The sequence below is a fragment of the Cynocephalus volans genome, chromosome X (genome assembly GCF_027409185.1).
Source record: "Cynocephalus volans isolate mCynVol1 chromosome X, mCynVol1.pri, whole genome shotgun sequence".
Classification (NCBI taxonomy): domain Eukaryota; kingdom Metazoa; phylum Chordata; class Mammalia; order Dermoptera; family Cynocephalidae; genus Cynocephalus; species Cynocephalus volans.
Window position 1 is genome coordinate 142,860,756 of NC_084478.1, and position 15,188 is coordinate 142,875,943.

The following is a 15,188-nucleotide window of genomic DNA, read 5'->3' on the forward strand; positions in this document are numbered from 1 at the left end:
AAATGATGAAACTTCAAATTGGATGTTGAAGCATTGACTTGATGGGCTTTTCTTGGATAGAACTGACCCTATAAGCTTAAGATCAAGAGCCAAAGACCCTAGTGGGAAGTTGTGCTCAATTTGTCAGGCCTTGAGATCATCTCTGGCTAAATCAGCATCAGCCTTATGGGAGGCCAGTCAGGTAGGAAGGGACTCTCCCCAAAATTTGATTTCTTTTTTTTTTCTTTTAAAGATGACCGGTAAGGGGATCTTAACCCTTGACTTGGTGTTGTCAGCACCATGCTCTCTGAAGTGAGCTAACCGGCCATCCCTATATAGGGATCTGAACCCGTGGCCTTGGTGTTATCAGCATCGTACTCTCCCAAGTGAGCCATGGGCCGGCCCTCAAAATTTGATTTCTTAAGGCCACAAACTAGAGGAGGTCTCACAGTCAAATAATTCACATTCCTTGGAAACAGAGAACAGGTATCAGTTGTTGTCCACTGAAGAGGGACACTGTCCAGGAGTACCCCGGACATTTTTTGAAATTTCTGTGTTGCTTCTGCGACTGAAACATATGAAAAATAGAACAATGACAGACAAGGAAACGACAAAAAAACAACTATCTGACCTAAAGATATAAGGCTTTTAAGAAGTTAACTAAGAAAGCAGAAAAAAACAGACAAAAAAAGATGAACAGTAATACTGTTTGGAATGTAATATTCTGAAGGCAAGTATAGCAGACAAAAACACAAATTATTTTAAGTAAAGCAAGAAAAGACTATAGCAACAAAAGTTATGTTTGGAAAGAGCCAATGGAGGAAAAACAAACATATGTTAAGATATGTTAACCTAACACAAAGGTAAGATGGAATAAGAATCTAGAGTTATCTGAAAGCTGAAAAGAGCTGAATAAGAGCTAGTGTCATGAAGTTGGCTGTTTAACTGCCTTTGTGTGAATAAACACTTCAGAACTTTGAACTTAGGAAATTCCAACTTGTCTTGCACCAGGTTGCATGAGCTCCACAGAGTGGGAATCTATTCCGACAAGTCGCTTTAAAACAAAAACAGAAACAAAAACACTTTAATATTTTTCATTTCTATTAATGATACATTTAAAAATGCAATGCTGCTAAAATCCATCAAAGTAAAATGCACTGAATGAAAATTAAACTTACTCAGAAGTGGGTTCAGTAGTTGAGGTACTTTTGGAAACTGAAATAAAAAGAAGAGTTTTATATTTAAAACAGTATATATGAAGAGTGGTACTACTGATTTACTATTTAAGAGCCCATGCTGTGGCTGCTCAAAAATACTGGAATAAAAATCAGAAATTCAAAGTATCACACTTTTATATACATACCATTCTCTATTATAACTTGGCAAGTATGAGTTTTACGTTGACTTAAGTGTTTAGCCATACGATCTAAGCCAGAAGAATCACTTAGGAAATCACATTTAAGGCACACTAGAGTAATGCCCCTAGGAAAAAAAGAAGACAGTAAGAAAGAGATGGCTTTTATCTTTTATGGAAATCCATATACAAGTTCATAATTATTTTTCCATGTAATAACTCTTGATTTGCATTTCATGTGCCATGACCATCATTTCACAATTTTGTTATATAAATCTGACATATTTAAAATGGTTCTCTAGAAAATGGCACAGACATGTCTAAATTATGCTAACATTTAATGCTCTATAAATTGTTTCCTCTTAACTTGTTTCTAAAAGCTAGGCATCAAGAGACCTAAAGCCCAGTCTTCGCTCCATTAACAATCTGTGTAACTTGTGCAAATCACAATCTTTCCATGCCTTTGCCTCTCTGCAAAGCAAGAATGTAAAGTTCATTCATCCAAATATATAAATATACATTTGCTGAGGACCTTCCTTACACGCACTGTACTACTAGGTATTGTGGATACAACAGCGAACAAAAAAAGGTATAATCTGCGGAGCCTATAATCTAGTGTCTTATTTAAGTGAAGATAAAATTAGAAAAAAAGTGCAAGGGTTTTTAAAAATATATCATGTAATGTAATTATTGCTATTATTATCAGTTTATTAACAAAGCATAAATATACTTTCAAAGTTTATCAGATACTTTAAACTTAAATATTTCATCTGTATAGGAATAAAAACCAGTAGTATACCTTAGACTGAGTTCTCCCCTGTGGCTCTACTCTTCACAGCCTGTTGTGTATTTACATCTTGCTATCACTCCTGCACGTCAAAAATTACCTTCATAAAACTGAACTGTGCTTTCCTCCTGAAAACTGGTCTCTCTTATGATGCCATTTCCTTGATACTGAGGCTCAAAATTGTAGTTATCTCTGACTCTCCTCTTCTTTAAAACATTCAACATTTCGAACATTTTATAATATTAACAATTTATTGAACACTAATTCTGTGGCAGGCTGAGGATTTTAGACATATAATCTGATCTAAATCTTATAACAACCCAAAGAGGTGGGTGCTATAATTATCACTTTTTTTTTTATAGAGGACAGGGTTAGGTTTAGTAACCTACCAAGGCCATGACCATATTTGACATTGAACCCTTTGATTCCAGAGCCCATGTTCTTAAACATGACATGATACCATCTCACCAACTTAACCTGGGTCATTATTAAATCAGTCTTAATCACCACAATAGCCTTAACCAGTCTATGTGCCTCATGCAGCTACTACCACTCACCTCGTATACCCTTCCAAATTGATTTTCCTTCAGTACCCTTGATTCTACTCAAAATATCAATGATTTTTCCAATGTCCTCCAAATTAAAATTAAGTCAAAACGCCCTGGCTTTTAAGGATTTCACAATCTGGATCTAAGCTCAAAACTATTTCCCTAGACTTTGATCTTAATACTATGTTAAATGAACTGCATGCTGCATCCAAACTGTACTACTAGTAATTCATTAACTCAGAAGAATGTGTATGCTTTCTACTCTTTCCTTTCTGCACTTTTATTCATGCTATTTCTTCCAACTAGAATGACCTTGTGCTTCTTCTTCTAAGTAGAAACCCTCTTCCCCTTTGAAATCAGTACTGTCACTGCACTTACTACAAACCTCCTTGTATTACCATAGTTATTTATGTGCACACCTTGAAGGTTAGTACCAAGCCTTCTTCCTCACTGTCATTTGTATAGGACCTGCTACATTGTGTTATACATGATAGGTGCACAATAAATAGCTAAGGAATGAACATTTCATTTTAACAAAATAGTAATTACAAAAAATATTGTTCTATAGAATTATAAATATGCTAAGTCCCATACACAAATATCGGCCAATTTCCTATTTAGAGTTGAGATTCACCCAAGTTGAGAAAAAAACATCTCAGACTTCTAAAATCACACAGTTAATTTAAAAACCAAGCACACAACTGAGCTTGACAAAAATGATGTAAATTAAAGTCTCATTTTTAGAATAAGTAAATCCTTTTTCATTTTTATAAAAAATTTTCAGTAAAGGTAATACCTAATATAGCTTACTCTTTTCTAATTCCTTGAATTCAGTAATTTTTATTTTTAATAGAACGTTGTTAATCCTTACGTTTACCAACAATGTCAATTTTATAACTCTCCCTAATTACTAACTTAAAAACACTTCATCACTATGAGCAAACAAATATACCTTTATTTTGATAAATTTGTTTCAGTAATGTTTTTAAAATAGCATTAACATAATTTAAGAATGGAATCAAACTTTCCTCTGCTTATGAGCTGTTGGTCCAACATCACCCACATATGTCGTTTCCAAAGTATACATTAATTTACTCAACAAATATTTACCAAGTGCTTACTATATGCCAGGCACTATGCAATGCCTGGCAAATGTCTGACAACATGAGCAAAATAATTAAACAAAGGAAGATGAAGTCAAAAGGAATCAGAAGAACGTAAAAAAAAAATTATGCTTAGTGGATTCTGAGCTAATTGTGTGTGGTAAAACCAAAGTTAATTATCTATGCCTTTAGAAATGTAAATCAATTCTTTCTGTACAGTAAACAAGTTGTGCACTTTAATTCAAAAAGAAAAAAATTAAGAATTACAAAGGCTATACATGAAGGTACTTCAAAAAGTTTATAAAAAGATTCATCTTATCTTTTAATTCTATTTTTCCATGAACTTTCTGAAATACTTTTGTATATTGATTTCAAGTATTACAGTGTTTTAATAAACTTACTTCTATTCAAATGTTGTTGGAGAGCCTTATTTTTGTTATTTTATAATGCAAATACATGAAGGTTTCATCTAATGCCTGACACCAAAGTTTAGCCAGAGCTGATAGGCTATTCTCCCCCCACTTTGGCCTAAGAATATGATGAACAGAGCACTATCATGTCCAGCAATAGTCAATGATTTTCAAACTAGGCATCCCAACATCAGGTATAAAAAGTTACTACAATTTTTCAATAGAGAAAATGGAAAAAGATCAACTAGTTACCTAAGAGCTTCTGATTGCTTCTTAAAAATACAAAATCGTTTACTTGGATGGTTGCTGTGAGAGCTGGAGAGACAAGAGACAAAAAATATTTTATTATATTTTATTATACAATAAATCATATTATTTTTATGACCACATTTCCAGCCTATGCTTAATTTCTCAGTTTTGAATAAAAGATTATGATCTAAATAATAAAATTCTGTTGGTCATTGCCATGGTCTGAATGTGTCCCACCCCAAATTCACGTATTAAAATCCTGACCCCCAATGTGATGGTACTAGGAGGTGTGGCCTTTGGGGGATGATTAGGTCATGAGGGTGGAGTCCTCATGAATGGGATTAGTGCCCTTACTTTTTAAATAGTATTTTATTGTGTATATATCTTAGTGCCCTCATAAAACAGACCCCAAGGAGCTAGCTTGCCCCTTCCACCATGTGAGAATACAGTGAGAAGGTGCTGACTATGTATATCCAGATATCAAATCAGCTGGCACACCTTGATTGCGAACTTCCCATCCTCCAGAACTATGAGAAATAAATTTGTTATATATAAGCTACCCAGTCTATGGTATTTTGTTATAGAACTTGGAACAAACTAAGAGTCATCTCTATTTAAGATTTTTATCTTACATTTCATTTTACCTGTATATATTTTTTCTTTCTTTCTTTTTATTTTAACTTCTCAATATACATTGTAGTTGATTTTCATGTCCCTTTACCAGTTCCTCTTTCCCTGCTCCCTCTCTCCCCTCCGATCCCATTACATCATATCTGTTCACTTGTCTTAACAAGTTCAAGGAATTCTTCTGATTGCTGTTGTCTTCTTCCCCACTACCCTTTATTTGTTTGTATATTTATTTATTTATTGTTAGCTCCCACAAATAAGTGAGAACATGTGGTATTTCTCCTTCTGTGCTTGACTTGTTTCACTTAATATAATTTTCTCTAGGTCCATGCACGTTGTTGCGAATGATAGTATTTCATTCTTTTTTATAGCAGAGTAATATTCCATTGTGTAGAAATACCACAGTTTCCTTATCCACTCATCTGATGATGGACATTTGGACTGGTTCCAACTCTTGGCTATTGTAAACAGTGCTGCAATAAACATGGGAGTACATTACCTGTATATTTTCTAATGACACATTTTTCTGAGAATATTCTCAGATGATCAGTACCTCACCATTACAAAAAAATACTCAAAGAGTTAAAAATGCAAAGAACATCAAATTAAAATTTTCAACTATTAAGAGCAAACACAATTTAAAAGATAGTTGCTAATAATGCATTTTTCTATAACAGAAATTGTTATGAATAGTAATTATTTATTACTTTCTAATCTTAATATGTCTGGAGACGGGGGGGATAATCTGAGTGATCCTGGAAGTAAATGCTACTTGAGCTAAATGCCATTGCTTAACATCAATAAAATGAAGCATTTAAAGAGTACTTTGCAATTACTAGGAAAAAGTTTAAAGAAAACAAATGAAAGGAAGCAGAGCTCATGAGTTAAAACGATGCTTCTCCTAATCACAGAATAAAAAACCATTAACCAAACTTTGCAGCCAATGGTATTAGGTTTTATACCCCATTTTAAACTGATAAGGAAAGCTTTCCCGTGTCAGAAATCCAGGCAGGATTAGCCAGGATCTGCCTAGCACAGTACTACCATGAGTATGCTCCATGAACCAGCAGCATCAGCATCACCTGGGAGCTTATTAGAAATACGTCTCAGGCCTTACTATAAATCTATTGAATTAATCTCTGGCAGTGGGGCCCAGAAACCAGTTTTAACAAGTTTCCCTACTGATTCTTATGTAAGCTAAAGTTTGAGAAGTACTAGCCCTATCTTGCACTGACAAACCCAAACTAGTCAACACACTGGGTTAACAGTTACCTTCAGACAGAAAGTAACCATCACCACCATACTATATACATATGGGAAAAGAAAGATTCTGGCTAGCTATAATCCAAAGAAAATATCCTCAGAATAGATGCCATGGTGAATACAAAGAACTCCTCTCTCAAGGAGCTAACACAGACACATATGAGGCAGAACAGCTGAATATTACAGAACTCAAAGAAATGAATGATCCAAGTGGCTGTGATGATCAGATACTTCACAGAAGGTAAACTGAGAGGAAAGGAGAGGGTCATTCCAGGGAATAATCAATAATAAGGAAAAGCCACTTTAAATATTGAATATGGAGAAAGTATACTCTGGTGAAGATTAATAAGTTTGGTGGCCTGTCTTTTGGCAATAGAGTTAGCATGGGCTGGTAATAAAGGTACTCAACCTCTGAGAAAATGAAGCTTCTGCATGTACAGAGCTCAAGCTTATTACAAAAAGTGCACACCAGGTAAGAGTGAGGGTGCACCATTCAGGGGGTGGCACCTGAGGCAATGAGGGAAACAAGGTGCCATCAAAGGTGGGGAAAAGCAAAGGGACTTATAAGCCCTTAGAAGAGTAGAAGTGGTAGCTTTCAGTTCTATATGAGGCTAACAATGAGTAAAAGCTCAATGTGTGTGGTGACAGTACAAGGTTGGGTCTCACTGAAAATGAGAAAAAGGTTATGAAGGGAGCCTGGGGCCAACTGAGAATGTCTGGGGATAGAACAGGGTTGGAGGTCCTGCAAGACACCTGGGGAACCTATGGAAAATGATAGAGGGAAGAACAGGATGACATGCAGGTTTAAGAAATGCCAAAAATAAATTAGGGGCAGAATTAGAGCCCTGTTAGGGTAGTCCTGTGTTTGGCACAGAATAAGAGATCAGCATTGCTCCCAGCAATGTACTGAGGGAAAGGCTGGCTGGGTCCTGGTTTAGAGCAACTGGGGTATGGGGGCAGAACCACTGTAGTAACGGGGAGGCAAAGTGGTAAATCGTTTAAGGTCGTCTCTCAGGAAGCCATGGCGTATGGTGGCAGAATAAAAGAACTCCATGGCCTTCAGAAACTTGGGACAGTGAATTATTTCTGGCTGGTGCTTAACGTTTATGCAAATGATGCCCTGAAACAGACTGAGCTTAAAGAGTATTGGGGTGAAAGTAATTTGAATCCTAGACAGACAATAATGTTTGACTTGTTTTTGTTCATTACAGATGCCAGTGAGTCAAAGGTGAAAATACCAAATACTTAGACATGAAGAATTGGATCTCAGGAAAACTCAGCATTAAAGTTGGAGGATTTACAATTGGAAGGTAAAAAATAAACCTCTGAAAGTGGTTAAGGTATCAAGAAAGGGATCATAAAGGGGCAAGAAGAACTGAAGGAAGAAAAGGTAATTACATATAGGAGTAGCCAAAAAAGAAGAAAAATGGTGGTAACAGTTTAACAGAAGTTGAGGAGAAGAGTTTCAAAAGTGAGCGACCAAAACTGTCAAATATTCTAAAGAAATCACAGAGGAGTAAGAATGAAAAATAGTGAGTTTATTTAGTGATTTGGATATAATTAATACCCTTTAAAGGAACAGCTTTAGCTGTAGGTAGGGGTGATACTCAAATTACAAAGAGTAAAAAAAAAAAAAAAAAAAAAAAAAAAGACAAGCTAGTAAAGACTACTCTTTACAAATGTTGATGGTAAAAGGAAGACAAGAAACTATGCACAGTAAAGGCAAATTGCCCTCATCCTAAAAAAATAACTGAAAATATTTGCAGGCAGAAGAACGTGGCAGAAAGAAAGGAAACAAAGGTTCAAAATAAGGTTGCAGAGGAAATGCAGGAGATGAGGAGCATGGTTAACTTTGAAAAAGCTGGATATGTCTGTTTTCTGAGATCAATGTCTGGATGAAGAAAAAAATTGCAATAAGAAAAAGTTAATCTTGGAAAAAACAAAAGGATGACCTCTGAGTAATTAGTAGGCAAAGTTAACATCTGAGAGGCTAGAATAAAATCTTGAGGGTACTGAAAAAGTTTTAAACAGATGTTGTACATAAAGACGAAGAGGCATTTTTAAAAAGACAGGACCAAATTAAAGTTAAGGATCACAAATTTAGAGCTTGAATCAAGCTCAGTTTGGTAATCTAGAACTGAGCATAGAGAAAGATCAAAAACGACAGGATAACACCAGGGTTACAAGCTTGGATTCCTGTACCAGCTAGCTGCCAAAAAAAAAAAAAAAAAAAGATAAGAGATTCAAAGACAGCAAGGATAAGCATAGCTGAAGATTCTAGGACGAAAATAGAATTCTAGGACAAAAATAAAGCAGCATTCAAAACAGATGACCTTGAAGGTGAGGTGGACTACAAAATTGTATTGTCATTGCTGGACTGGAAGTAATAGGGTAAAAATCATTATTGCATATGATGAGATAAAATGGCACTGTGGTAAGAAAGGGGATACAAGTGACAGGTGGATGTGAAGTGCTAGCACTAAAGAAGTGAAGGTACCATGAGATTAGGTTGATCACCAAGGGGGAAAAAGCCCTGTGAGTCAGGTGCTGAAGCCTTCAAAAAATGTGGGTAGCTGACTATGAACAGAAAGTAACATAGAGGTTTTATATGATCTGCAAGAAAACCATTTTTACTGGTTATACCTTATTTCTAACTGAAAATAAACAGAACTATCTCAGTTTGAATAATCAACTTATCATATGTATATCTGAACACTTTTTGGCTATTTAAAAAAAAAATCCATCCTGAGGGAATAAAGCAAGCCCCTACTAAGAGGTCCAAATCAAAGTAATGTAGGCTCTGAAGTCTTTCCCTAGTATAGAGTACATAGTAGGTGCTCAAATAATGTAAGTTGAACTGATATATAAAAAGGAATTTCAACAGTAAATTCAACAATGAAAAGGATATTCCAGTAGCATCATGACTGGAATATCCCTATAGTCTGTCATTTCATATTTTATTGAATGAATACAAAGACAGATGCTAAAAAGAAGAATGTACAGACAGATAAATGGGGCTGGGAGGGTGAGAGGAAGGGAGGGGAGGGAGGGAGGGAGGGAGGGAGAGAGAGAGAGAGAGAGAAAAAGAGAGAGAGAGAGAGAGAGAGAGAGAGAGAGAAATAAAAATATAATGTTCCTAAGATCATTAAAAACTTGGAGCCTCTCAAAGTGTCCGCTCTGAAGAGGATAACACTCATGTGGTAATATGTATTTATTTTATAAGTATATTGAAAACATTAAAAATCTTATGTTTAAAAATAACCACTTTTTGAAACACTTAAAAAAATCCCATAGAAAAACAAATTTCCATAACAAACCCATTCTAATGTCATTAGTCTCACTGTTCTTACAATTTTTGTTCCAGTAATTTCATGAGTCACTATGCTGAAAAATAGTACAAGGAACATCCTAGAAGTTCCCTATTGCTAGACTCTTTTAGCTTTTTAATGAGACAAACTTGCTTCTAATAGGACAACTTTGTTTTCTAAAAACTAACTTCCTGAATGGCAATTTTGATTGGCAGTTTACATGCTTACCTCATCATATGATTTACAAAGGCTTTGTTACAATTAGTGTTGTACTTGCAAAAATCACAGTGGATAAATACAGAAAAGTGGCTTGCAAAATCTTTTATTTTGGAATGACACTCAATGCACTTGTGAATTCCCTGATGACACCTTCAGAAGATAGAAAAAATGATAAAAATATATTTTAAGACAAAATAATGCATTGCAAAACAAAAATAATCAGGGAAATCTTATAAACATTTTATTAATTGAAGCCGAGACGTTTAAATTAATATCTTTAAACAGAGACATAATTTGAAAATGTGCTTTGAAACAACAAGCTAAAATAAGTATTAAAAATCTAACAGTTAATGTTTCCCTGAAATGAAAAGGATCAAATTAACCAGTTCAACTATCACAAAATAAAAGCTCAAAATACAAGATTAGTTTAAAAAATGAAAATTATAGAACACAGTAATTTAAGTTCTTCTCAGCAGTTATAAAAAGTAACATTTTATCATTTCTTTGGCCTTTATGGTATAAAGTGATTATCATGTAAATGTGCAAGAGGGTTCTGTGATATGGAAAATTATATTAAAATAAACTTTCAGTGTTTAAGATTAAATTAGTATTGTATATCAGGAATAAAAGATATTACCTTAAGTTCCTCAAAGCCATGCTGATTTTACTTTTTCTATTGCGTTGTCTCTTTTGCTTGTAAGAGGGTTTTGCTCTGTTTTTAGATGTACCTCCTGGACTTGGCATACTTGTATTAGGTTTACTTGCAACGGATACACTCTCCTGAGACACACTTGCCTTATATTTACTTGCATAAGACTTTGTGAAATTTTTAGCAATTGTATTGCTTGAATCTGGAGGTGAGACCTGAAGAGAAGTGCCTGGAGAACAACTGGAAGATGAAGATGATGATTGAGAAGATGCATGCGAAGTTCGAATAGTGACCTATAAAAACAAAGGCAATATATATTTTTAGAAAATTAATCATCATATTAGTATTAAAAATGTCACTGCAAGACCTCACATCTATGGTCAATCGATTTTTGAAAAGGGTGCCAAAATAATTCGATGGAGGAAAGAATAGCCTTATCAGCAAATGGTGCTGGAAAAACTGATATCCGCATACAAAAGAATGAATTTGACCTCTACCTCATACTATAAACAAAAATTAACTCGAAATGAATAGAAGACCAAGTTTTAAGAGCTACAACTATAAAACTCTTTGAAGAAAATATAGGAGTAAATCTTTGTGACCATGGATTAGACAATGGTTTCTTTTTTTTTTTTTTTAAGATGACTGGTAAGGGGATCTTAACCCTTGACTTGGTGTTGTCAGCACCACGCTCACCCAGTGAGCAACCGGCCATCCCTATGTGGGATCCGAACCCGTGGCCTTGGTGTTATCAGCACCACACTCTCCCGAGTGAGCCACAGGCCGGCCCAGACAATGGTTTCTAAAATATGACACGAAAGAGGTGAAAAATCTCTATAATGAGAACTACAAACCACTGCTGAGAGAAATTAGAGAGGATACAAGAAGATGGAACGATATCCCATGCTCTTGGATTGGAAGAATCAACATAGTAAAAATGTCCATACTACCCAAAGTGATATACAAATTCAATGCAATCCCCATCAAAATTCCAAAGACATTTTTCTCAGAAATGGAAAAAACTATTCAGACATTTATATGGAATAATAAAAGACCACGCATAGCCAAAGCAAAGCTGAGCAAAAAAAATAAAGCTGGAGGCATAACACTACCTGACTTTAAGCTATACTACAAAGCTATAATAACCAAAACAGTATGGTACTGGCATAAAAACAGACACACTGACCAATGGAATAGAATAGAGAATCCAGAAATCAACCCACACACTTACTTCCATCTGATCTTTGACAAAGGCACCAAGCCTATTCACTGGGGAGGGGACTGCCTCTTCAGCAAATGGTGCTGGGATAACTGGATATCCATATGCAGGGGAATGAAACTAGACCCATACCTCTCACCATATACTAAAATCAACTCAAAATGGATTAAGGATTTAAATATACACCCTGAAACAATAAAACTTCTTAAAGAAAACATAGGAGAAACACTTCAGGAAATAGGACTGGGCACAGACTTCATGAATACAACCCCAAAAGCACAGGCAACCAAAGGAAAAATAAACAAATGGGATTATATCAAACTAAAAAGCTTCTGCACAGCAAAAGAAACAATTAACAGAGTTAAAAGACAACCAACAGAGTGGGAGAAAATATTTGCAAAATATACATCTGACAAAGGATTAATATCCAGAATATATAAGGAACTCAAACAACTTTACAAGAAGAAAACAAGCAACCCAATTAAAAAATGGGCAAAAGAGCTAAGTAGGCATTTCTCTAAGGAAGATATACAAATGGCCAACAGACATATGAAAAAATGCTCAACATCACTCAGCATCCAGGAAATGCAAATCAAAACCACATTGAGATACCATCTAACCCCAGTTAGGATGGCTAAAATCCAAAAGACTCCGAATGATAAATGCTGGCGAGGTTGCGGAGAAAAAGGAACTCTCATACATTGTTGGTGGGACTGCAAAATGGTGCAGCCTCTATGGAAAATGGTATGGAGGTTCCTCAAACAATTGCAGATAGATCTACCATATGACCCAGCTATCCCACTGTTGGGAATATACCCAGAGGAATGGAAATCATCGAGTCAAAGGTATACCTGTTCCCCAGTGTTCATCGCAGCACTCTTTACAATAGCCAAGAGTTGGAACCAGCCCAAATGTCCATCATCAGATGAGTGGATACGGAAAATGTGGTACATCTACACAATGGAATACTACTCAGCTATAAAAACAAATGAAATACTGCCATTTGCAGCAACATGGATGGACCTTGAGAGAATTATATTAAGTGAAACAAGTCAGGCACAGAAAGAGAAATACCACATGTTCTCACTTATTGGTGGGAGCTAAAAATTAATATATAAATTCACACACACACACACACACACAAAATGGGGGGGGGGAAGAAGATATAACAACCACAATTACTTGAAGTTGATACGACAAGCAAACAGAAAGGACATTGTTGGGGGGGAGGGGGGGAGGGAGAAGGGAGGGAGGTTTTGGTGATGGGGAGCAATAATCAGCCACAATGTATATCGACAAAATAAAATTTAAAAAATAAATAAATAAATAAAATAGTAAGAAAACTAATGTACAATTAGAAGAGTGTAAGAGTAGAAGAGCTACTTCTTAGTTAACTGAGAAAGACAAACATCATTCTGTGATAAACATTTATTAAACATCAACTCTGTATCAGACACTATGCTAGGTGTTATGGGGGTATGAAAATGACAAAGACCTAATCCTTGTCAACAGAAAAACTCACCATTGAGTGGAAACAAGTCAATATACAGACAGCTACATCATTCAAGAGCTATAATAGTGGAATGCTCAAAGAGCCATGGGCGTAAAAAGAAGAAACCAATTAATTTTGAAAAGGTGGAGTAGGGGAGAAAAGGGAAGGTTACCTCGTTTCAGAGTAATGCTGACATTTGAGCTGGGCATTAAAGGATGAGTAAAATGGAAAGGAAGACTATTTTAGATACAATAAAGAGTATGAGCAAAAATATGAAGATATAAAACTATACCATAAATGTAAGAAACACAGTACAATACAGCTTGAAAAAGAAGTTTAGGGACATGGGGGACCAAAGCTGAAAATGGGGCAAAAAAGGTATGTTTGTGTTTTTACTCGAGGCACAAATGTAAAAGATGGTGAAAAAGTAAGCAGAGCTTAGAAAAAGGAGACCAGCTGGAAGTAACACATGATTCCAAGTTATTTACCATTAAAATAATTTTATTTAAAAAAATAAATAAATAAATAAATAAATAAATAAAATATGACACGAAAAGCACAAGAAACCAAAGAAAAAAATAAGATAGTCATTTCTTCAAAGAAGATATATGAATGGCCAATGAGCACATGAAAAGATGCTCAACAGTCATTAGGGAAATGCAAATCAAATCCCCAAATGAGATGTCACTTCACACCAGCAAGAATAGCTACAATAAAAAGACAGATAATATGGGTTGGCCGGTTAGGTCAGTTGGTTAGCTAAGCGCAGCCTTGTAACACCAAGGTCAAAGGTTTGGTTCCCTATACTGGCCTGCCAACAACTACAACAACAACAACAACAACAAAAGACAGATAATAATAAGTATTGGCAAGGATGTAGAGAAATGAGAATCCAATGTACAATGGTGCAGTCACTTTGGAAAACAGTTTTGCAGCTTCTCAAAATATTAAAGAATTACCATATTGACTCAGCATTTCCACTCCTAGGTATATACCCAAGAGAAATGCAAACATATGTGCACACAAACACTTGTACATACATTATTATAGCAGCATTATTTATCATAGCCCAAAAGAGGAAACAACCCAAATGCCTACCAACTGATGAATGGATATATAAAATGTGGAATATCCATTCAAGAGAATATTATTCAGCCATCATAAGAAATTAAATACTGAAACATGCAACAACATAGATGAACCTAGGAAACATTATGCTAAGTGAAGGAAACCATTCCCCCCAAATCACAAATTGTATGATTCCATTTATATGAAAAGTCCAGAGTAGAAAAATCCACAGAGACCAAAAGTAGATCAAAGTTTGCAAGGGGCTGATAGAGGGGAAATAGGGTGTGACTGCTAAAAGGTACAAGGTTTCTTATGGGGGTGATGAAAATGTCTAAAATTGATTGTGGTGATGTTTGTACAACTCTGCAAATATGCTAAAAGCCATGCAATTGTATACTTTAAATGGGAGAATTATACGGTTAATGAATTACATCTCAATAAAGCTGTTAAAAAAATCACTACGTTACAAAAAGTTAAAAACCATTTTTTGGAAATAGCAAGTATAAACTACAATCAGATAAGTCTTCCATTTATTCTAAATGGTAATTATTAATTAAATAAAATTTACCTTGACGATTTATTTGCTGTTATATTGTAGTTTTATATTGATAGCAGTTATATGTTAACACATATATTAATGAATAATTAGTAGTTAGTGCAAATTATATGAATATCAAAAGAGCACATTCCACGGCTATTTTAACGCTTTGATATACCTAAAAAGGCTTCACAAATATAGAGGTTAGGTTAAATTTAAATCTTAAAGCCTGAAATAACTCCAGAAAGGCCTGCATTACCCTTTGGTTACTGTAAAACAGACATCCACTAAATGGGATCTCTTTCTGGGGACTCATTGTGCGGGATTTCTGCTTCCAAAGGTTATGGTGGAGGTTACATCAATTATATCAATACA

General features: G+C 35.1%; 1 protein-coding gene across 1 annotated transcript in view; it reads right to left on the reverse strand.

Annotated features, from left to right (window-relative positions):
* Positions 1–930: 930 nt before the first annotated feature.
* ZNF280C (zinc finger protein 280C) overlaps positions 931–15,188 on the reverse strand; it is a 44,340-nt gene continuing 30,082 nt past the window's right edge. The window contains exons 12-17 of the mRNA XM_063084084.1: positions 10,485–10,789; positions 9,857–9,997; positions 4,434–4,496; positions 1,343–1,461; positions 1,158–1,194; positions 931–1,033 (exon numbers count right to left, since the gene is read on the reverse strand). Coding sequence (XP_062940154.1) covers positions 1,018–1,033; positions 1,158–1,194; positions 1,343–1,461; positions 4,434–4,496; positions 9,857–9,997; positions 10,485–10,789 — 681 coding nt within the window. The 3' untranslated portion in view covers positions 931–1,017. The remainder of the gene's footprint in view (positions 1,034–1,157; positions 1,195–1,342; positions 1,462–4,433; positions 4,497–9,856; positions 9,998–10,484; positions 10,790–15,188) is intronic.